At 48.6% G+C, this 24,119-nt stretch overlaps 2 protein-coding genes across 2 annotated transcripts; one reads left to right on the top strand and one right to left on the bottom strand.

The window, feature by feature from the left end:
• Window positions 1-1,377: 1,377 nt before the first annotated feature.
• esf1 (ESF1, nucleolar pre-rRNA processing protein, homolog (S. cerevisiae)) lies at window positions 1,378-11,510 on the bottom strand. The gene is made up of 14 exons (XM_031734764.2): window positions 11,411-11,510; window positions 9,852-10,228; window positions 9,339-9,643; window positions 9,140-9,253; window positions 8,941-9,050; window positions 6,980-7,132; window positions 6,280-6,394; window positions 5,918-6,098; window positions 5,682-5,831; window positions 5,456-5,583; window positions 4,756-4,846; window positions 3,604-3,695; window positions 3,377-3,523; window positions 1,378-1,886 (listed from the first exon to the last, which is right to left on the bottom strand). Exons 2-14 carry the CDS (start codon window positions 10,204-10,206, stop codon window positions 1,560-1,562), a joined length of 2,268 nt encoding a protein of 755 aa, XP_031590624.1. The 5' UTR covers window positions 10,207-10,228; window positions 11,411-11,510; the 3' UTR covers window positions 1,378-1,559.
• On the top strand, window positions 11,305-23,977 carry ndufaf5 (NADH:ubiquinone oxidoreductase complex assembly factor 5). The gene is made up of 12 exons (XM_039613652.1): window positions 11,305-11,370; window positions 11,694-12,064; window positions 13,619-13,659; window positions 18,734-18,797; window positions 20,543-20,590; window positions 20,687-20,790; window positions 21,407-21,446; window positions 21,558-21,755; window positions 21,846-21,906; window positions 22,402-22,485; window positions 23,465-23,547; window positions 23,726-23,977. Exons 2-12 carry the CDS (start codon window positions 11,828-11,830, stop codon window positions 23,810-23,812), a joined length of 1,047 nt encoding a protein of 348 aa, XP_039469586.1. The 5' UTR covers window positions 11,305-11,370; window positions 11,694-11,827; the 3' UTR covers window positions 23,813-23,977.
• The last annotated feature ends 142 nt before the right edge of the window (window positions 23,978-24,119 follow it).

Below are 24,119 nucleotides of genomic sequence, written 5' to 3'. Positions count from 1 at the left end.
CATTTATTTCAATCACAAATCCAGAACAAATCTGAAAAAAGTAATTTTGCTCAAATAATAATAATGACAATTTGCTAAAAGAAGATAATTTTGCTCATGTCCCAGTGGCCCCAGGGTTACAGCCTGTGGCACTGACCTCCCACGTCACAAAGACCCTGGAAAGACTCATCCTGGACCATCTCCGACCTATCAGACCCGTCAGGACCCATCAGGATCCCCTTCAGTTTGCTTACGGAGCCTCAGAGCTGAGGACGCCATCAGCTACCTGCTCGATCATGTCTACACCCACCTGGACCAGCCGGCGAGCACTGAGAGGGTCATTTTTTTTACTTTTCCAGTGCATTCAACACCATCGGGCCGACCTTTCTGGGTGATAAGCTGACGGCAATGCAGGTGGATCCTCTCCGGTGCCCTGGATTGTTGATCACTGGACAGGAAGACCACAATTTGTGAGTCTTCCACATTGTGTGTCTGACAAGCTGAGGATGGGGACAGAGCTGCACTCCCTTAGGGTGGTGTCTGAGAGGAGGATGTTGTCCAAGACGAGGACAATGCTGGACAACACCTCCCACCCACTCTCTGACGTGCTCGCCAGTCACAGGAGCACATTCTTTGAAAGGCTGCGATTACCCATAATGCACCACTGAACGACACAGGAAATACTTCCTGCCAGTGGATCTCTGCACAACTCCTCCATCTAATGCACAGCACACAGTGCAGCAGTTACAGCCTGTAGCACATCCTCCACAGTGGAAATAACTAAGTTTCTCTGTAAGATCTGGATGTTTATAACTCAGATATTTCTTTGTAAATTTATAATATATTGTATTATTTTATTAGTCCGTATCGGAGCGACTGTGACCACAAAACTTCCTCTGGGATGACTAAAACATTCTGATCTGGATAACGGAAGCGTCTGTGATGTGTCCGTGACACAGGAGCAGCTTTAGCACCATCAAAAGTCAGATTTGGAGCTGTCACCCGTTTTCAGTGTGGGCAGAGTGCGTCTCTGAACTCATATCTTGTCTGACATTTACAGAAAAGGCCGATTTTGTCTGTAGTTTAACATGATGTCACTGTTGGTGATTCTCAGCCAATCAAACAGCAGGAATATCACATAAATGCCAAGTTCAGCATTTTTAGAGGGAGGCTGTGTTCTCATCACCTTTTCATGGAAAACTCGGATGAACTGATGGGTTTTGTACGGATTTCTGGAACGTTTGCCTGATTATTAACCCTCGGCCAGGATGGAAGGCTGCATTAAAGTTTGCTGATTAGAGGCGTGGCCTCTTTGACTCACAGGTGGATGGTGACACGGCCTGCCTGAACAGAACGATATTACAGCATTATAGCGAAGGAGCGATCCAAACGAATGACTCTGTGTTTTTAATCCTTTTAATCTCAGTTCTGTGAAACATCAATAATAAAACTTCCACGTTCGTCCTGCTGTCAGGTTCCCGTTGCACACAAAAATATTAACACAATAACCAGGGCAGTCCAGGAAGTAGATCCTGCGTGATCAGTTTACAGCGCCTGATGGATGTGGCTAACGTCTGGAGCTACACCAGCTTCTGCTTCTTGCGGGCCTGAAACTGCTGCGTTTTGCTTTTGATGGATCTGACGAGCAGCGACAGACTCGGGTCCATCTGCTTCGCTGTCGCCCGAGCGTCAGTATCTGCTTCCCAACTCTTCCCGCCGCTCTCCACCTGTGTGGGCGTGACCTCCTGAGCAGCCTCCAGGCGCAGCTGCTCCTCCTCCCGCCGGCGCTGCTTCTCGGCTACGATGCTCTGTGTGGCTTTGGTCTTCTTGTAGCTGGGGTGGGAGGGGTCCAGGTTGAAGAGATGGGAGGTGAACATGGCCTGGAAACGAGGGTCTTTAACGTCCACCTGCAGAGAGGGACAGATGGGACATTTCAGAGTAGCTCCAGGTGTATCGTGAGGTCAGGATGAGTTTCACGTACACCTGAGCCTGGATTGGCTCAGACGTGTCTGAAGGTCAGCGCCATCGTTTCCCACCGCAGTCACATCATGTGACCTGCTGCCATCAGCCAAACAATGCAGACCAATCAATCCTGCACAAACAGACTGAGGAATAGCTGTTTCCCCCGAGCGTGACCTCCATCACCCCCACCCACACACCCAATGCTACATGCAGAATAACTCCATCACTGCACTCTAACTTAATCACTAAGGTTAATCATTTATTTATCACTGCTGTTATTGTCTGTAAAAGCAGAGATCCTGAATTTTGTTGAACTTGTATAACAACAGTAAAGCTCCATTCTATTCTATTGTACTGTGGCTAATAGTGGTGCAACGGATCACGGTTGATCTGTATTCTGAACCGATCCCACTCCACGGTTCGGCACGCACGTCATCCGAAGATTCGAAAAAGAAGAAAAAAGTATGTGTATGGTGCGCGTGGTGGGTCTGTCAAGCGATAGTTATGGCCAGCGCTAGCGGTCCAAGTGGCGGAGCAGAAGAGTTTGCGGTATTTAAGCAGCCCTTTGCTGCCCAGTCCGACCGGGATAAAGCTATTACAAAAGCTACTGGGGTGTTTAGCTGCAGACGGGAGGCCGTATTCCGTTGTGCAAAACAAGGGGTTTAAACTATGATGAACGTGCTTGAGCCCCGCTATGATATCCCGTTGCGCGTCCACTTTAGTGGCAAGATCGTTCCAAGCATGTATGAGCAGGAGAAGTTTAAAGTTATGGCTGAACTGTCCCAGGCATCTTCTGTTGCTCTAACTACAAATGGGTGGAGCTCCAGGGCAACGGAAAGCCACGTGACCGTGACCGCTCGTTATATCACAGCGGAGTGCGATATAATGAACAGTATGTATTATTGTAGGGTCTACCTTACAATATAAAGCGCCTTGAGGCGACTGTTGTTGTGATTTGACGCTTTATAAATAAAATTGAATTGAATTGAGTGGTAGATACAAAGCCCTAAACTGCTCTATATTGTTTCATAATTTGTTTTTATATAATTGGGTGGAATGAGTCTTGAGTTGAATGTTTTTAACAGGCAAAAAAGACAAAAATTAAACATTTACTTATTGAAGTAAATAAGTAAATGTTTAATTTTTGTCTTTTTTCGCTGATCTGAAAATTGATCCGACCCGTGACTTAAAACCGTGATCCGATCCGAACCGTGAGAGTTTTGATCCGTTGCACCACTAGTGGCTAACAGTGAGCCTGGATCACTGCGTCTCTGCCTAAAATAAGAGCACGCTGGCCTCGCGTGTTCACATCGGCACATTGTTCACTTTCATTTGAATCTTGTTCAGTTCAGGCAACCACAAAATCACAGAGGTCAAAGGTTAAGCTGGCGCCTCTTTACAGTTTTCAGCCAGCAGCCATTGAGAGTATGTTCACCTGGAAGTCGTCATCCTCTGGCAGCTCCTCCCCTTTCTTCAGCAGCTTTTTCCTCTTCTTCTTGCTCAGGTTCTGCTGCTCCACGATCTTATCGTAGTTGAAGTGTTTGTGTTTGTCGTCGTCGTCCATCAGCAGAGCCATCTCAGCCTGGAAACACACACAGTTTATGTGGGACAGGCAGACACGATCAGATCCAGGACCAGCCGTGCTGCGGCGCGACTTCTGACCTTCTGTTTCTGCAGCTCCTCCTCCTCCTCGGCTGTCCGCCGCTCTTCCTCCTGCTTCTTCTTTTTCTTCCCTTTCTGTTTCTTCTTCACGTCTGCAGAGATAAAATCAGAGGTGCTGAAACTCTGTTGGTGGTCACGGACACACGCACACACAGTGTTGGGAAGGTTACTTTTAAAATGTATTCCATTACAGAATACTGAATACATGCCCCAAAATGTATTCTGTAACGTATTCCGTTACGTTACTCAATGAGAGTAACGTATTCTGAATACTTTGGATTACTTAATATATTATCATGCTGTTTACAACTACATGAATGTCCTATTGCTGTGATTTATTACTGTTACTGAAGGTCCGCGGCTCCGAACCGTAGTAAAGGGACCTCTGGCTAATACGGTGGGTTCGTGTCGGGCTGGTAGCCGAAAACTAGCTTTACTTTGTTGTCTGGGTCACTTTGCTTGCGGGAGACAGAGAGAGGCGTTGAAAGGCTTCTCCAACGGAACTTATTTTTTCCGGAGGAAAACACGAACACAGTGTACAGTTGAGTCTTAATAGCTTACTTACAAATGGGCTCCTCAGGCACTCTTCTTGGCTGCTGTGGTTATTATTATATTTACATGCTTCCAGCTCCCGTTTTTGCTCCGTGACAGCTCGGACTTTTCCTTTCTCTCCCTCCCTCGCTCACAGACACATAACGGGTATGGTAGTCCATTCTCCCTGCAGCACGGACTACACTGCCCATGATGCTACATTCTTTAGGGCCATGCCTGTAGCATTCTGCCTTTTAGCTTAGCACAACAACAACAACAAAAAAGCGCTCTCTCACCCAGGAAACACGCAGAGAGAGAGAGCGTCACCCTGTAACCATGGCAACCGTAACGCTGCCGCCTGGAACAACAGAACAGCTGTCAAACAAACCCAAACAGTCCTGACCCGCGACAATATGAAACAGGGAAGTACCGCCGTGTAATCCATTTATTTCAACAAAGTAACTGTATTCTGAATACCACCTTTTTAAACGGTAACTGTAACGGAATACAGTTACTCATATTTTGTATTCTGAATACGTAACGGCGGTACATGTATTCCGTTACTCCCCAACACTGCACACACACACGCACACACACACGCACGCACACACGCACGCACACCTGCAGCACCGAGCTCCTCGGAGAAGAAGGGGTCGCTCAGGTCGACGTCTGGAGGAAGCTCGTCGTCGCTGAGCGCTCCCTCGCCCGCTCCCTGATGAAGAGAAACCATCAGACAGGTCAGTGACATCATCATACTTGGATAAGATCGGCGTGAATACAAACGTCTCACGCTCAGCATAAAGAGGCTCAGAGGCGTTCGTCAGTGGCCAATCAGGCTGCAGCCTCAGGATGATGTAAGCAACACGTGTTGGACTGAAACCAGAACAAACTCGAATTCTCAGCAGACCTGTCTGCACGAAGATTCAAGCAGCGTCTCAACCTCTCCTGCTCCAATAGCCTGCATTATCCAAGACCGGGGCCAGGACCGGGACCAGGACCAGGACCGGGACCAGAAGCTCAGGGCTGGTTTATAATTACAGCTGATCACAGATAATTCTGCGTTCCTGCAGCGTTAGCCTCACTCAGCGAACTGCTGATGGATAATTCAGTACGTTCTGTTTTCCATAACTGATTCAGGAAATTGATCCGACATATCAAAGTAAAAGCAGCAGCTGTAACAGCAGAGCATCACTGACTCATCGATTTATTCAGGACTGAAGGCCGACATTGAGTGAGATGATGTAAGAATGCTGCTGCTAACGAAGGCTGGAACGTTCCATCTAACAAAGACGCCATTTGCGTCTGCAGGCCACGCCCTCACCTGTTTCCTCTCACACTTCTTCTGCTTCTTCTTCTCTCTCTTCTTCTGCAGGAACTCCTCCCAGGGCGTCAGCGCGTCTTTGCCCTCCAGCTTCTTCTTCACCAGCTGCTCCGTCGTCTCCTTCAGGCCTGCGTCGTGGAGAAAAACACTTTTAAAACAAGCCCCGCCTTCAGGCCCGACCTCTCCTCGTGTTAAGAAAGCAGGAAGTGAGGCTGTGTGCTCGCACCTGGCACCCAGGTGACCTCCATCTCCATGTCTTTGTCCTCCTGCACCTTCTTCTCTTTCTCCTGGATGCCTTTCAGCAGCTCTCTGTACTTGGAGATCTGCTCCTCGCTCTTCTTCTTCTTCTTCTCCTCCACCTCCACCACCCGCTCGTCTGTCCAACACAAACACAGCACACCTGATCGGCGCTGCTTTCACATTTCAGCAGTCAGAAAACCTTCATGTTCTCGTGTTTCTCACCTGCCGCTGTCTTCACGTCCTCTTCAAAGGCTCCGTCACCACCACCTTCCTCCTCCTCTTCCTCTTCGCTGGAGGAGGCCAGGTAGGCTCTGAAGTCCATTTCCAGCAGCTCGTCTTTGTTGAACTTCCTGTTTAGGGCCGTCACGCGCTCGTGATCGGTTTCATCCCACGTCAGCTGCACCTGATCGGGTCGACACAAACACGTCACCGGCTGAAGCACGGATCTGAGCTCCTGCCCTGACGTCAGTGCTGAGTAACAAACTTCATTCACACAGGTGAACCTGCCTGACACCATCACACCTTTGAAGTCTGCGAACACTCTTCCTGTCGCCTCTGATGGCGAGTGTCGGGGAAGCGCTTACCTTTGAGGTGGCGGTCCCAGACGAGGTGAAGAGCTTGGGTGTGTAGGCTGACAGGTTTACGTCCGTCGCCACGTCTTTGGGCTCCTCGTCAAACTTTACGTCATCGGGAACGAAGCTGCTCGCATAAGGAGACAAGAAGAAGAAGAAGACAAGCCGTGAGATCCTTTAACGACCTTCTAAAGTCGATAATCAACGTTAAAGTTGAACAACAGTAACGTGACACGTTTAACAAGCTAGAACAAATCTGTGTGTAATTACTGGATGATTTACACGCGTGTCATTAATATTTCTGTCGTTTTCATCATGGTGACCCTGCAGCGCGTGAACTTTAGTTCAGACCTTTGACTGAACTAAAGTTCATGGATCGAAGCTCAGCTGGGACCCGGGAATGTTAAGTAAATACTCAGATCCTGGATCCCAAAACACGGAGTCTCCTGGCTTCCCTGCAGACGTCAGATATGGGAACGACTACATCTAAAAACCTTCATTATGGAATAACTGAAACTGGGAAAGCTGGAAGTTTATCAACAGGAACACATGAATCATTTACTTTTAGACTGCTCAGTGACACGCAGGTCTGAACTGTGAGTGGTCTGAGCGCAGCTAAAGTCCAGGCGCTGCGCTCTCTCGTGCTCGGATCAGTTTTCGCTAACGTGACCATGACGTGTGCGCGTTGCGTCGATGCTGTGTGGTGACGTACCGCAGGTCGAGGACGGAGCAGCTGCTCTCGTACTCGTAGCCGTCACACTCCCCGTAGATCTGCGCCGCCGTCTCGGCCGAGTCGCACTCCGCCACGGCGTAGAAATACTTCAGACGCTTGAACTGGTAGTCCCGCAGCTTCTCCCTGTAAACCCTGAGAGCACACAACACTCATGACCACCTGACAGGTCAGCAGGGAGCCCCGCCCTGATACTGCACAGCTGTTTTTAAGTCTACACTGAATCACTGGTGTCCAAATGCAGCTTGTTTCAAAGCAATAAGGTTACAGTTACTCACTGGCCACTTCATTAGGTACACCTGTGCATCTGCTTGTTAATGCAAATACCTGATCAGCCAATCACAGGGCAGCAGCTCAGCGCATGCAGACATGCTGAAGTTCAAACTGAGGACCCGACTGATGAAGAAAGGAGGTTTCATAGACCTGAACGTGTCACGGTTGTGCTTCTGCTGATCTGCAGGATTTTCCCTCCAAACATCTGCAGCGAGCAGCGGCTCCCTGGGTGAAATGCTAGCAGAGGGCAGAGCATATCTAAACCTTGAAGCGGCAGAAGACCACGGCGCTGCTGCTGTGATGGTGTGGAGTGCTGCTCCAGCAAAGCTCAGGTCAGACGGTTTCTAGAACACCACAATGAGTTCGCTGCACTCACGGCTTCTGCAGACGCTCTACAGCACCTGTGCGATGATGTCATGATGATGTCACATCAACGTGAACCAAAATCTCTGAGGAACGTTTCCAGCAGATGTTGAATCTGATGCATGAAGAATTAAGAGTCCACCCCATTACCAGCAAGGTGTACCTAATGAAGTGGCCTGCATATTAATGTAATTGAAAAGTAATAGTAAAGCCAGCAAACGTCTCGCCGGTGCCAAACTATCAGAGAGCCGATGCAGCCTCGTGACAAAAACCTTCCCACAAGCTGCTCAACTAACAAAAGCTGTGTCCCAAAACCTAGCCTGCGTCCTCCTGAGGACCCGGCCTTCGTGGTCTACGTGGGCCGGGTCCTCAGAAGACCGAGAAGGCCGGAAGTGAGCGGCTGTGAAATGGGACGGTCTAGCCTTCAGCTCTGCGTCACCGCTGTCTCGGTGGAGTTTAATAAACTCGGCCATCTGCTCCTTGCTATCTAAAATATAACAGGACACTGGGGTAAACTCTCGACCGTCTCACACTTCTGTTTAATCGGTTTTCTGTCTGACGTTTATTCAGCTGTGTGAAAACCAAGCAGGAACCCACCCGATGGATTAATAAAGTTTTATTTAATCTAATCTAATAACTTTGTTCTCAGCCAAACCGATTTACTCAGAAACAAATAAAACACTGAAAAAAGCCAAACAATATCATTTCTAGGTTGTCTAAGTGACTTATATATTACGTTTAACCTGAGTAGCGAAAGTCCGCGGGGGGTCTGAAAACGATGTGCGGGGAGTTCGCTGGTCTCGCCGGCTCTAGTGACCCTCGAGCTCCCGGTCAGCTATCGAGCTGGTGGGTAACAGACGTCTCCGAAAACGTCGGAGCACTTTTGCAAATATCTGATATCCTGATAAACCGAGCAGATATTTGAAGTTTACACAGCTACATTCTCACCTGCAAATATGTTAAAAGTTTATTTTGTGACCCAGAAAGATTAATAAGAGTAATGTTAAAACTAAGTAGCTGCCGCCATTGTTGGAAACTGGAAATGGCTGGGCCGCGCTATGAATTCTGGGATAGGTTTGGCCACGAAGGACACACCCGACCCATCCTTCAAATCTGGGGAAAAGGAGGACGCATTTGTCGGCTGCATTCGGAGGAGTCTACGAATTTGGACAGCCTTCGTCGCGTTACTGTGACATGATCGGTCTACAAATGCGTCCTCAGGAGGATGCAGCCTACGTTTTGGGACACAGTTAAAGTCTGGCTGAACACTGCATCTAAATCCCGCCTCTCTGTGACATCATCATTACCTCTCCTCCTCCGTGTCGTCCTCTGAGTCGTCGGGCAGCGCCTTCAGCTCCATTGGTCCCTGAGTCTCCTCCGCCTTCAGCCTCTCCTTCCCAAACTCTGACGGGTAGATCTGCAAGCATAACCCAGCATGCACTGTGCTGATCATCAGCCCTTCCCGGCTCCGCCCACACACAGACAAACCCACGCAGGTCTCCTTACCTTCACAGAGAGCACGGCGCCGCCTTTGGGCGTGAAGGATTGGAGCAGAGCCAGCAGGTCTCGGGCCTTCAGCCGGTCCCAGTCCATGTTGCAGACGGCGAGCCGCGCCGACACCTGACACGGTGAGATCGTGTTAGCAACGTTTCCCGGTGCCGCAGACTAACCTTTGACCTTCAGCTTTTACCGCACGTAGCCTCACCTCATCGCTCCGCGGGGCGTCTTTGCACAGCTCCCCCCAGTCATGTTCGATCTCCTCTTCCTCGTTCCTCAGGACGGCGTCCACGTCGTCCTCGTCGTCTTCGTCCGAGCTCGTCTCAATGTTGCCCTTCCCTCGGGCCAGATCCGGCCCGCTGTCGCTGTCGTCCCCCAAATCCAGGCCCAACTCCTCTTCATCAGATCCACTCGCCTCGTCACTCTGATCCTTCTCCTCCTCACTGCCATCAGAGACGCGTAGGTCATCCTCCTCCTCCTCTGCAGACCGCTGCTCGTCATCATCTTCACCACCTGCGTCAGCATCGAACAGATGAGAGACCGTCAAATCATTTCTGATACACTGACCTGAGCAAGGTCAAAGGTCACCTAGACACCCCCCCACCAATCATCCACATAGAGCGCTGCATTGGGTTAGCGGCCTCGGTGTTGCTATGGTAACGGCTCGTCACCGTTTCAGTGTTTTTACCTGAAGTTCATTAACATGAAAACATCTCCTGACCTTCAGAGAGACTCGCTGCTCCTTTAGGCTGCTCTGTTTTGGCGCTGCCGTCCTTCTTCTTCTTCTCCTTCTTCTTCTTCACCTCTGCCGCCTTCTTGCCCTCGCCAGCTTCCTCCTCCTCCTCCGAGTCGGACAGTTTGTAGAAGCGCTTCAGGTCCTCAGCGGAGGTGTGGTTGATGGGCCGCCCTCGTTTGTCCACCGTGTACTTGACCTTGAAGCGCTCGTCGTGGAACATGGACTGAAAGCGTTTGTCGATCTTGACTTTGCGCTCTCTCTCAGGCATCTCCCAGAACCGCGGGTCCTTCTGGACCCGGAGGAAGCGCTCATCGCCGTCTGGGCGCTTTTTGGACGACATGGCGGTAAAATCTCAGCGTCACCTGCAGAACAAAAACCAGTTAAAAACCACGTTTCACACCGAGCTGGTTTCTGCTCGGACGTCAAACCCAACCCCGAGCCTCTTGATGGACACACATGTGGCATTCAGGGTCATTCAGTAATCCTCATTAATCACCGGCTCATGTTGGATTTATGAGGTTGTAGAACTAAAAATGCTCACGTTTAAAATAATTTTAATGCCAACAACGATGAAGCGGAGCGGAGCAAAGAAACGTGCAGTGGTGGACAACATTAACTCTGTGATGTCAGTGTGTACAGAGCCGGTCCTTCTCCTTCATGACCTCCGCTGGATCTTCTGGTCCTGAAGGACAGAGACTCGCTCCTGCCTCCTCCGAGCTCCAGGCCGACCACAGTTTGTCCCCAAATATCCACTTTGTCCCCCCGTGCAGGAGCAGTGTGGAGACAGTCTGTGCAGCAGGCCGGTCCAGTGGACGGCACGGCTGCCTCGTAGCTCTGGGTTAGAACCTGCTGGTTCTCCCGGCTCCTGCCTGGGTTCCCTCGGAGTTCTCCAGCTTCCTCCTACATGCTGCGTTTACAGGTGACTCTAGTGTTGCCTCAGGTGTGAGTGTGTTTCTCTGTGGCTGACAGACCGGCGACCTGCCCGGGTGGACTCGCCTCTCGCCGTGTGAGCGCTGAGACAGGCTTCCAGGCTGTGATCCTCTGAGGAGGCAGGAGCTGAGGTCCAGCTGAGGTCATGAGAGGTCAGCGGCGTGTAAACACGCCCTTTATTTCTCACTGTCATCACAGACGCGTGAGAACCGACGCAGCACCTGGTGATGACCTCACATGTATCAGTGTCGTTGAGCCGCTCAGGCTCAGACTGCAGCGCCGAGACGGGTATTATTGATCTGACTGTTATTATTGATCTGACTGTTATTACTGATCTGACGGTTTTGAATCGTTCTCTGTGCTCTTGCCTGTTTTCTCCTCTGAAACTTTTGGAGGTTTTATAGATGAGCAGGTTTGAAATCATCGCTCAGTTTGTGCCGCACACCTCAGCCTGGTTTTCTGTTTTCATGTTTACAACCTGGAGACACCGGAAATAGCTGAGAGCACCGGAAATACCTGAGAGGACCGGAAACGGCACTTCTACACTTGAAACATCTGAAAGACCTGAAACACCGTGAGCTTTAAAAGAAACTCAGAAACTGGTGAAAGTTTACCGACAGTGTCCGCTCCTCCGCGATCTCTCACACGTGTTTACCCGGCATGCAACACTGTAGCATCATCTGCTCCGCCCCACCCCTTTCTCTAAGGCGAGCGAAGTGGGACAAACAGGAGCGAAACGCGGTTTAAACACAGAGAGTGACGCAGCAAACAACAAACGCAAATTATTTTATTTATTTAATTATGATTGTATTTATTTATATATTATTTATTTGTTTTAATTTTACTCATTTTAATTTTTTTTTAACTTATTTTATTTAATTTTACTTCCGTTCTCAGGCTGTGATCCGTTTCCGGGGTTTCCGGTGAGCTCAGCTGAGGCCGGTCCGGGTTTTGGGTCTCTCCCCTCGGAGGTGACCCGGTGTGGAGGATCGGAAGTCTCCGTGTTGGTGTCTGTGAGTGTGTTCCGTGGGATGAGCGGCAGGCTGTGTCGGAGGCTCCTGCGGCTCGGCTGCCCTGCGAGCTCTGCGGGCAGCTGGAGCCGGCTCTCCGGGACCGGGCGACCGGGGGCCGGGCGCTCCGGGACCGGGCGCTCCGGGCTGTCGGGCGGAGGCCGCATGAACGTGTTCAGCAGGGAGATGAAGCAGAGGCAAAAGGACTGGGCCGCCCAGCTGCAGGACAGCCAGCAGTACGACTACCTGAGGGAGGAGGTGAGCCCCACCACCACACCTGTCCGGTTTTCTGTGTCTTTGTTTCTCCAACTTTATTTCAACAGAAACTTTAACAACAAGCACAACACACAGAGAACACGTTGTACAACAGTAGTGCAAAATTCTAACACAGTGGAAGAGTATGTATAATTAAACACACAGGATAGAAATACAGATTAAACGGGGAAAGTGAGCGATACAGAGACGCTGAATAATTAACTAAAGACATTAAAATATTACAAATATTCATGTTTTTAAAGCTTTCTTGTTGTGAGAGGAACAAACTGTTCTGTTTCTGTCCTGAGAGTGGAGAGCTTACATTTATGGATGTGGAATTTGATTAATGAGGGAAAAGCATGAGAGTCTTTCTCACTAAAGTCAGTAAAACCAAATAACACGTTTTGGTAAAAACGTACAAATTCTGATAAGATGCTGTCAGAGATGAAACTAACGATATGTTTCATAAAACCTTCATAAAAAGAAACGGAAGGAGGAACAGAGATAAAAGGACCTAATCTACAAGAGGAGAAACACATCTGACCTGAAGGAGACTGTCAGGACAGGGCGGAGCATGGACAGGTGTGGGGATACTGGGATGTTATACCTGGAAGGAACGCTGAGTAATTATACAAGAGCCAGTGTTATTGAAGAATACCATCATTAAACCCGTTTTCAAAGAAGAGCGATTTGATCTTGTAAAGAATGTTACAGATGTTCCAAATATAAACTATTTGTAGAGAACAGTGAAGTTTACAGATCAAAGAGTCTGCTGATGAAAGTTTGACTTTCTTTGGGATTTTCTGAATATTGTAAGTCTAAGCCACCCAAATGTGAAAAGACGTGATGAGAGAGGAAGTCCACATGGATGTTTTTAATCCACTTTTTTGAAAGCATCATTTAGGGAACTGAAATCTATCAAATTTAAGACACTATTGTTATAATTGTGCATAACTACAGATCTACGGACGTGGTGAACTTTGTTTTTCCACAGAAAATGAAATAACAATTTATCAACAGAGTTTCTGTGTGCTCTGCGCACGTGTAGTTATGCGTAGGAAATTAATGATGTCATTTCCGGTCGGGATGGCGAGGATGAGGCCTTGGGTACCTCCGAGCAGCCCGCTTCATTTGAAGGATTGTTTATAAAAACGTGTTACTCACCAGCGTAAATCATCACTGATGACATCAGTATTCCTGACTGACCTGCACCAAAAATGTCCTCCTCTCCTCCTGCCTGCAGCTCCATCTTCATCCTCCACCCGCCCTCCTCTGCACACGCTCAGACCAGGTCAGCCTCTCTGACCCTGAGCGGTCCCTCTGATGGACTCGTGTCCATCTTCAGGTCATCCTCAGCCTCATCAAACATCTGCATCATAGAGAATGAGATCAGAATTTGCAGCTGGGTTTGACGTCACCATCAGTGATGACCTCACTGAATGAATCACACGTGGTTCCTGTTGTTTTGGTGGATTTTGTCTAAAGGGGGAAAATGATTTCATTATAACAACCAGACCCATCCTCACTGATCAGACGCCCTGTGCTGTTGGTTTGCAGGTCGGGAGTCGAGTGGCCGATCGGGTTTACGACATCGCACGGTGAGTTCATGACGAGGCAGCTGGACCCACGTTTCACACAGTTTAACCACAGAGAGACACGTCTGCTTCAAAAGTCATAGAAATCATCTGAGGAGGTCAAAGACCAGGAAACGTTCACACAGCCAGATTACTCCAATGCAGTTTTGTTTCTATTGCAACGATCACAACAACAGTCGCCTCAAGGTGCTTTATATTGTAAGGTAGACCCTACTACAGTACATGCAGAGAAAAACCCAACAATCATATGACCCCCTATGAGCAAGCACTTTGGTGACAGTGGGAAGGAAAAACTCCCTTTTAACAGGAAGATAAGATAACTCTTTATTGTCATTGCACAACATAGTACAATGAAATACAAAGTATATATAAAATGAAATGAAAGTAAAACACAACACGACACATCACAGAAACTTAGAATAGAATAGAATAGAATAGAATAGAATAGAATAATCCTTTAATTGTCCCACAAGGGGAAATTTGGTTGTAACAGCAGCCAAAAAGACACATATACAAACAAACAGCACACAGGACACAGAACAGAAACATACACAATTTTTCTTACATATTTACATTAAGGACAATGGTTACTATAAACAGAGTACTGGACAGTTATTAAATTAAATATAAATAACTACAGATAAGAGGCAATCCAGGTTGTAGTGCGAATCGGTTAATTAACTTATTGCAGTTACAGCACAGATGTAAACATCTATGATTGTTGGGAGCAGTTCTGATTGTACAGTCTGACAGCTGCAGGGAGGAAGGACCTCATGAAACGCTCCTTCATGCATCTAGGATGCAGCAGTCTGTCACTGAAGCAGCTCTGCAGTTCAGCAACATTTCCATGCATGGGGTGGGAGACTCTGTCCATCAGAGATGTTATTTTGGCCAGAGTCCTTCTGTCTCCCACCACCTGCACTGGGTCCAGGGTGCATCCCAGAACAGAGCTGGCCTTCCTGATGAGTTTATCCAACCTCTTCCTCTCAGCTGCCGATAAACTGCTGCTCCAACATACCACACTGTAAAAAATGACAGATGCCACCACAGAGTCATAGAAGGTCTTTAAAAGCGCTCCCTGGACTCCAAATGACCTCAGCCGCCTCAGCAGGTAGAGTCTGCTCTGACCCTTCCTGTAAAGAGCATCAGTGTTGTGGCTCCAGTCCAGTTTATTATTCAGGTGAACACCCAGGTACCTATAAGAGTCCACTATCTCAATGTCCACTCCCTGGATGTTCACCGGTGTCAGTGTGGTGGGTCTGCGTCTCCGGAAGTCCACCGCCAACTCCTTTGTTTTCCTGGCGTTGATCAGCAGGTGGTTCTGCTGACACCAGTCCACAAAGTCCAGAGTCCACTGTCTGTACTCTGAGTCATCCTCACCTGTGATGAGGCCGACTATGGCAGAGTCGTCAGAGAACTTCTGTAGGTGGCAGCGTGGGAGTTGATGGAGAAGTCTGCAGTGTAGAGGTGAAGAGGAACGGTGCCAGCACAGTTCCTGTGGGGCCCCGTACTGCAGACCAGCGTATCAGAGACACAGCCCTGTGACCTCACATACTGTGGACGTTCTGTGAGGTAGTCCAGTATCCACTGGGACATGTGGTGGTCCACTCCCGATAGCTCCAGCTTGTCTCTCAGAAGTCGTGGCTGGATGGTGTTGAAAGCACTGGAGAAATCAAAGAACATGATCCTCACAGTGCTTCCAGGCTTCTCCAGGTGAGTCAGAGCTCGGTGCAGGAGGTAGATGATGGCATCCTCCACCCCGATGCCAGGCTGGTAAGCAAACTGCAGCGGATCCAATGAAGACCTCACCAGGGGGCGCAGATGGTTTAGAACCAACCTCTCGAGGGTCTTCATCAGATGCGATGTCAGGGCTACCGGCCTGTAGCTGCTGAGGTCCTTGGGATGGGAGGTCTTTGGTACCGGTACCACACAGGAGGTCTTCCACAGCTGTGGTACTTTCCCCAGTGACAGGCTCAGGTTGAACAGATATCCTAGGATGCCACACAGTTCATCTGCGCAGCATCTCAGGAGCCTGGAGCTGACGCCATCTGGACCTGCAGCCTTCTGCACCTTGATCTTGTGAAGCTCGTTCCTCACTTGAAGTGCTGAGATAGAAAGAGTGGATTTTGGGGGAGGGGGGTGTATGTTGGAGTCCACAGAAGCCGGGGGTGGGTGTAATGACTGGGAGCTGGGAGGTGTGAAGCTGAGAGGTGTGAAGTCCTGAGATGAAGGACAGGCAGTCCCTGAAGATGAAGGAGATTGCAGCAGGGGGGGCGATGCTGTGGGAGGGGTGGGTGGTTGATCAAACCTATTAAAATATTTATTTAGGTCATTCACCCACCCCAAGTCTCCTGCAGCCTGGGGGGTTGGTTTTTGTCCTGAGATTGTCTTCAGGCTGTTCCAAACCCCTCTGATGTTGTCCTGTTGCAGCTGCTTCCATCTTCCTCCTGTAGTTTTCCTTCCCTTGCCTTATCTTCCATTTCAGCTTCTTCTGGACAACTCTCAGCTCCTGTTTGTCTCCAGATCTAAAGACTCTCTTCTTCTCCTTGAGGAGAGCCTTAATTTCAGCATTTATCCATGGCTTGTTGTTAGAAAACACCGTACCTTTTGATGGGTGCGGTGTTGTCCACACAGAAGTTCATGTAATCCGTAATGCAGTCTGTGATGCTGTTGAGGTCATCCTCCAGGGGGCTGCAGAGGTTGTCCCACACAGTAGAATGGAAACAGTCCCTCAGGGCCTCTTCAGTCTCTGCCGACCATTTCCTTACTGTGCGTTTCACTACTGGTTCTCTGTGTACCAGAGGTTTATACACAGGCTGGAGATGAACCAGGTTGTGATCTGAGCACCCCAGGGGAGGAAGAGGTGATGAGCTGTATGCCTCCTTGGTGTTAGCATACAATAAGTCCAATGTTTTATTGTCTCTGGTGTGGCAGGTGACATACTGGGTGAAGGTGGGGAGAGTGGAGGACAGGGAGATGTGATTAAAGTCCCCAGAGATCAGGAAAAGGGCCTGAGGGTGCTGTGTTTGGAGTCTGCTGGTTACAGTGTGCAGGACCTCACAGGCTGCTGCAGCGCTAGCAGGGGGCGGGACATACACAGCTATCATAATCACGTGTGTAAACTCTCGCGGTAGATAGTACGGTCTCATGCTAACCGCTAGCAGCTCAATGTCCTTACAGCATAGCGTCTCTTTGATAGATAAATGCCCAGAGTTACACCATCTATCGTTCACAAACACAGCCGACCCCCTCCTCTCTTCTTACCACTCTCTGTTGTTCTGTCGGCCCGGATCAGATGAAAACCATCCATGTTTATGTGTGAGTCCGGAGTTAGTGCAGTTAGCCACGACTCTGTGAATCACATCAGGCTGCACTCCCTGTAGCTCCTCTGATGTCGGGTAAGAGCCGCCAGTTCGTCTACTTTATTGGGGAGAGATCTCACATTCCCCATAACAATAGATGGAATCGCAGGCCGGTACCTCCTAACTTTACTGCGACGCCCGATCCCGGCCCGAGTACCGCGTCTCTTCCTCCTCACCTCGCGGGGGATGCTGGCTTGCTCGGCGGTAGGCAGGGCAGCGGAGGCTCCGAGGGCTAACAGCTGATCCCTGCTGTAAACAATGGGAAGTCGGACCTCCACGCGCTCTCCGGACAAAGACGCCGTAAAAAATGTAATAAAGAACACCATCGTCCATAGATTTCTGAGCTCCATCGTGGGGGACAGCAGTCCACAATAGAAAAACAAAAACAATAAACACAAAACAACAGAGAAACATATATTAAAGAGAAAAAAGGACTCGGTCAGGTCGGAGCTGCTGATACTGGCTGCCAGCTCGGAGCGGCGCCGGAAGAACTTAACTTAGTAATAAAAAAGAAGAATAAGTGTATTTGTGTTGCACATCAATTATTATTGCACCTTGTTATAAATATAAATATTATTATTGTTACTGTTTTTACCGTTGTTACCCCCCAGGGAGGTAGCCAGTCAGGTCAGCTGTTTGCACTGATCAGGGCTATTGCCCTGTTGTAAAATCTGTCCTTGAGTCTATTTGATTGGGACCTCAGCAGCCTGAACCTCCTGCCAGACGGCAGCAGCTTAAACACCCGGTGTCCTGGGTGTGTACCGTCCCGTAGGATGCTGCACGCCCTCAGGAGACAGCGAGTGCTGTACAGGTCCTTCAGGGAGGGAGGAAGATGTCCAGTGATCTTTTGGGCCATATTGATGACCCTCTGGAGTGCCTTTCTGTGTGCTGTGGTGCAGCTGGAGAACCACACACCGATGCAATATGTCAGCACACTTTCAATGGAGCAGCGGTAGAAGACGGTCAGCAGCTCCTTCTTCAGGTCCATTTTTCTGAGGATTCTCAGAAAGTGGAGACGCTGTTGGGCCTTCTTCAAAACAGCCGAGGTGTTTGGGCTCCATTGGAGGTCTGTGTCTATGTGCACACCCAGAAACTTGAAACTGGAGACCCTTTCCACACACTCTCCGTTGATGCTGACAGGCTGCAGCTCAGACTTCCTCCTTCTGAAATCAACTACCAGTTCTTTTGTCTTGGTGGTATTGAGGTCCAGGTTGTTATCTACACACCAATCTGACAGCCTCTGAACTTCAGCTCTGTACGCCGTCTCGTCTCCCCCAGAGATGAGCCCCACCACGGTGGTATCATCTGCAAACTTGATGACTGCGTTGTCTGGGTGGGTACTGACACAGTCATGTGTGTACAGAGTGTACAGTAGGGGACTCAGTTCACAGCCTTGTGGAGAGCCGGTGTTGAGGCTGAGGAAAGATGAGGCCCCACTCTAACTCTCTGTACACGGTCTGAGAGGAAGTCTCTGATCCAGCGGCAGGTGGTAGAAGGAAGTCCGATTTCCAGCAGTTTAACTATTAGTCTGTCCGGGAGTATCGTATTGAAAGCAGAGCTAAAGTCAACAAAGAGCAGCCTGGCGTAACGACCCTGAAGAAACCTCCGGCAGAACCAGGCTCAGGGAGGGGCGGGGCCATCTGCTGTGACTGGTTGGGGTGAGAGAAGGAAGACAGGATAAAAAAAAGTCACCGTTTGTCTTCCTGTCTCCTCAGGACGTTTCCTCTGGCGCTGGACATCGGCGGAGGAAGAAGTCACATCGCAGAGCATTTAAGCAAAGTACAGTGTGTGTGTGTGTGTGTGTGTGTGTGTGTGTGTGTGTGTGCAACACCCACTGACTGAGGTCACCACTGTGACATCATCACGTGTATTCAGCAGCTACAGACGGATCGGATTTCCTGATCAGAGATGAACTGATGAGCACAGCTCAGGTTAAAGCTCTGCTGTTGCTGTTATGACCTCACAATGTTGCTCATATTAAACATGATAAACCTAAAATCACGAGCTCAGTGTGCAGAAAAGGCCTCAGACGAGTCTTTGTTACCTCGGTGACGAGCTGATGTCATTCATATCTCCTTATATGGTCATCTCCACAAACTGTATGTAGTTCACCAAAACAATCGAATAAAAAAACAGAAATCTTTTTGTGAGGTTGGAAAACCAAAATAAATAAAGTTATAGAGAAACTCTTATTTATAGTTTTGGATTTGTGCGATCACAGACTGTCTGAGGAGCTTTTAGGTGAATATGAGACTCAGAGTCAGCAGCTTTGACAGCTGCAGAGACGACACCACAGTGACAGAAACACTGAGAGTAAAACTGAACACAATTCAAAACTGAGATCACCTCAGGCGTCTGTCGAAGGTTAAACCTTTTCTTTCAAGGCGTGACTTGGAGACTGTTATCCGCGCTTTTATAACCTCACGCTTGGATTATTGTAACTCCCTTTTAATAGGAGTTGGACTGGGCACTCTGACACGCTTGCAACTAGTACAGAATGCTGCGGCACGGTTTTTATCTGGTAAAAGGAAATTTGAGCACATTACTCCGGTCCTGGCCTCCCTGCATTGGCTTCCAATTGAATTTAGGATTCATTTTAAAGTTCTTTTATTGGTTTTTTAATCTTTAAATGGTCTGGCACCTGCATATATGTCTGATTTGCTGAAGCCCTATGTCCCCACTCGTTCGCTCCGGTCAGCTGAGCAGCTGTTGCTCTCAGTCCCCAAATCACGGTTGAAACTGAGAGGAGACCGAGCGTCCTCTATTGTGGCTCCTAAGCTTTGGAATAATCTTCCTCTTCACATTAGGCAATCGACATCAGTGCTGGTTTTTAAATCCAGATTGAAAACGCATTTTTATTTACTGGCTTTTGACTCAGTGGTTGACTGACTTGTATTTACTTACATTTTATTGTTTTCGCTATGTTTATTATTTTATTGTATTTATTATTCTTATGGTATCTATTATGTTTTATTGTTCAGCACTTTGGTCAGCCTTGTGTGTTTTTAAAGTGCCATATAAATAAACGATGATGAAGATGATGATGAGATAAAATTGAACCTATAACAGCTCCGGTACAGACGCACAGCTCTCTGGCTCTGGGTGCTGCCCCTCTGTAGGCTTCCCAGAGTCGGTCAATCAGCACAAAGTGGAGACAGGAGCTAAAACATTTCAGACAGAATCAGAAAAAGACGGATTATTCTGAGCTGCGAATCATGCAAAGCTGCTCAGAGTCAAAAACCATAAAACCAGAGAGCGGGAGATGAGCAGAACGTTAAAGCCTCGCCTCCGTCAGTGCGCCCCAGGGTGGCTGTGGCTACAACGTAGCTTGCCATCACCAGTGTGTGAATGTGTGTGTGAACGGGTGGATGACTGGATATGTAAAGCACTTTGGGGTCCTTAGGGACTGAGTAAAGCGCTATACAAATACAGGCCATTTACCATTTACATGAGCTCAGATGTTTGCTGCATGTCTGTGTGCGCTGCTGTTATGATGACCTCTGTGCCGACGATGTGTCCTGCAGGAGGTGGTGGAGCGTTTCTGCCTGACAGACGTCTCCCAGCAGTCTCTGGTGGGTCCTCAGACTCGTCCTCAGATATCACAGACGGGGGCAGGAGTTTGAAGCAGACTCCTCTGATTTCATATGTGAATGTTGTTTTCTGATCAGAGACGGAGGAGGCCGAGCGAGATCCCGACTCACTGCGTCCTGGCTGACGAGGAGTTTCTGCCGTTCAAAGAAAACACCTTCGACCTGGTGGTGAGCAGCTTGGCGTGAGTACCAGAGCTCGTTTCACTGCAGCTCGTGAGTGACCGACTGTTTGCTGCAGTACCAACTTCAGCCACGAGATGGCGTCCAAGCTTTTTTAATGGGTTCCTACAGTAGTGTTTTATGTCAGGTTCCTGTTTTCTTGTTTTTGTGTCTTTTTTATAATTTGTGTGTCTTTGTGGTTGTTTTCAGTTTGAACCTCGTTCTACCGTCTTACCTGCTCATTCTGAGTCTCTGCGCCTGTTTCACTTCATTTCACAGCTTTTTAATAACTTCCTGTTTATGGTTTTTTACACTGTTTAATGTAAATGAAGTCAAATATATTAATCATGTGATTTGTGCTGATTATCTCAGTCACAGTTTAAACAGATTAAATTCCTTATATATTTTTAAATGGTTGCTAATAGAACTGGAGGACATCGTAAATAAATAATAATGACCTAAAAGTTGCAGGTTAATCATGTCGTTAGACTTCTATGTCCAGAAATGCAACGAGTGATTTTAAAAAATTAAAATGTTTGAAATAAAGTCGGTTTAGACTGAGAGGCTTTGTTATGAATAACATGTGTGCTCATTAAAACTGCAGCTGAGCTTCATGAAAGTCACGTCTGTGTTTTTCAGTCTGCACTGGATCAACGACCTGCCTGGAGCTCTCAGACAGGTGAGATGAACCTGTTGCGATAGCATAATGATCACCGACGGTTTTCACCGCTGTGCCATCGTTCTGACTGCAGCTCGCCCGTTAACGTTTTACTGTGCGCCGTCCTCTCAGATTCACCAGGTGCTGAAGCCGGACGGGGTGTTCATCGGAGCGATGGTGGGCGGCGAGACGCTCTATGAGCTGCGCTGTTCCCTGCAGCTGGCCGAGATGGAGCGGGAGGGCGGGTTCTCGCCCCACATCTCCCCCTACACCGCCGTCACCGACCTGGGAAACCTGCTGGGCCAAGCTGGCTTCAACATGCTCACTGTGGTGAGTCAGCATGGCTGCAGTTAGTTAAACACGCAGAATGTTTAACATCAGCTCGCGGTGACCTCTGACCCCTGCGCCTGTTTGTTCCAGGACATCGATGACATTCAGGTTCATTATCCAGGAATCATGGAAGTCATGACGGATTTACAAGGTACGAGCTGGGAACCATTCGTTTGACTCATGTCGCTCCTGAAACATTCAAACATGGCTGTACAGTCGTCGTCTTGACGTGGACGCGAACTGCACGCTGAGGATCTGCACCTGATAAATGAGTGTAGAGCCAGAAATGACGACTTCAGTTTGATTATGTAGGTCAGAGCGACTCTCAGAGTCGTCAGCACAGAGGTTTAGGTGACCGAGTCCCAGGATGGAGGCTCGTGGAGTGAACGTGCTGTTTTTATTCCTCCTTTCATTTACCTGCAAACAGGCTTCAAACTGAGCTGCAGAGGCTCCTCCTGAATAAGATGCATTTCAGGATTCGCTGTTTAAACTCTCTAAAACAGTTTGATGACCTCACTGCGGTTTGATTTCGGAACCAGTTTCAGCTCTGAGGTCATTCGTGAGGCTGTGTCAGTTTAAAGAAACTTTAGATTAAAGGTCAAAGTTTAAAAGTTCAGTGTTTGTGATGTGCTCTGACCCCGTGCAGGTATGGGTGAGAGTAACTGTGCGTGGAACAGGAAGTCGCTGCTGCACAGAGACACCATCTTAGCAGCAGCAGCGATTTACAAAGGTGAGTCTGAGCTGCTGTCTGATTGGTGCTAAATGACATGTGATACACTGATGAGTATTAGTAGCGTCAGATTCACAAAATGTGTGGACTCGACGATTTTGTTCGTACTGCCCTGTGCATGCAAGGGAATCGGTCCAAAGCAACAGCTTGGTGCAGCCTGCTCACCGACTCCACGTTCACCTCGTCTGAGCAGGAAGCCAGAAAAGCTGCACGTGTACAAACCGGAGTGATGAGGAGACGTCGTCGGGCTGAAATAATGAAGGTGCTTAATAATCTTTCCCCTGAGAACAAAAACAGCCAGAGGATGAAGAACACCTGATCACAGAGTGTGACCCTTTGAACCCTAAGCCAGTGGTGTCCAACTCCAGGCCTCGAGAGCCGGTGTCCTGCAGGGTTTAGATGTGTCCTTGATCCATCACAGCTGATTTAAATGTCTGACCTCCTCAGCATGTCCTGAAGTTCTCCAGAGGCCTGGTAATGAACCAATCATGTGATTCAGGTGTGCTGACCCAGGGTGAGATCTAAAACCTGCAGGACACCGGCCCTTGAGGCCTGGAGTTGGACATCCCTGCTTTAAACCCTAACCTGATGCTAGGTGAGCACAGGCAGCGGTGTAGGTAACAGGTAAGCAGAGGGTCATCAGCATAGAGGTGGAGGTGTGGCCTCAGTTTGAATGAGGTTGACGTTGTTCTCACGAGCACGTGCAGCACCGCGTTCTACTGAAGTGAGAAGCTTCTGGGTTGGAATCTGCGTCTCCGCTAACAAACAAACAGTTATTTTCCTTGTAATTAACAATAGTTGAATAAACACTAAAGCCAGTCAGAGCAGACACTGTGTTTCTGACACTTCTGCTTTCCACTCGTGTTCTTTGCTGGCCGGCTGTTGTTTGCTCATCAGTGACGCGTCAGACTGAAGCTTTAGTCACAGCGTGGCGGTTCATGTGTCACTGTGTTTTTCTCATGTGCCTGAAATGTTTCAGAGATGTACGGCAGTGAGGACGGCTCCATCCCCGCCACCTTTGAGATCCTCTACATGATTGGCTGGAAGCCTCACGAGTCTCAGGTGAGAACACCTGATCGCTCCGTGCGCTTCAGTCTGTTTCTGCTGCGTTCACGGTGGAACGATCTCCATCTTTAGGACGTGAGCGTGGCAGAATACTCACCGTTTGTTAACAAACAGCTTCTGGTTTTAGAAAAACCTGATTTTAGATCCATGACTTCAGCGTTTTTTTCCCTTTCAGGCCAAACCGGCGAAGCGAGGCTCGGCCACCGTGTCGTTTGGAGATTTATCAAAGATCAGCCGACCGAGCGGCACGGACCAACCGTAGAGCCTCGGAGCCGACTGTAGACGCCATATTTAATGAAAATAAAATGTTTTAGGGGCAAGAAACATGAACTCTGATGTACAGATGACAAATACGATGTTGTAAGAGTTTGTCTTTGACAGGAAGTTGTCTTTTAGAAATCTAAAAATAAAAGCTGACACATCTGTTCGCATGGCTGAAACATGAGAGAAACCAAACGGTTAAAGTGGGATTGAAACACTCAAAGTCATGTTCACTCAAATATCACACACACAGCAGCAGCTCAGCGCAGACGTGTAGACGTGGTGAAGGCGAGCTGCTGAAGTCCAAA

This window comes from Oreochromis aureus, linkage group 6 (genome assembly GCF_013358895.1).
Source record: "Oreochromis aureus strain Israel breed Guangdong linkage group 6, ZZ_aureus, whole genome shotgun sequence".
Lineage (NCBI taxonomy): Eukaryota > Metazoa > Chordata > Actinopteri > Cichliformes > Cichlidae > Oreochromis > Oreochromis aureus.
Note: the sequence above shows the minus strand (reverse complement) of the source record. Positions and strands in the feature narration are given on the sequence as shown.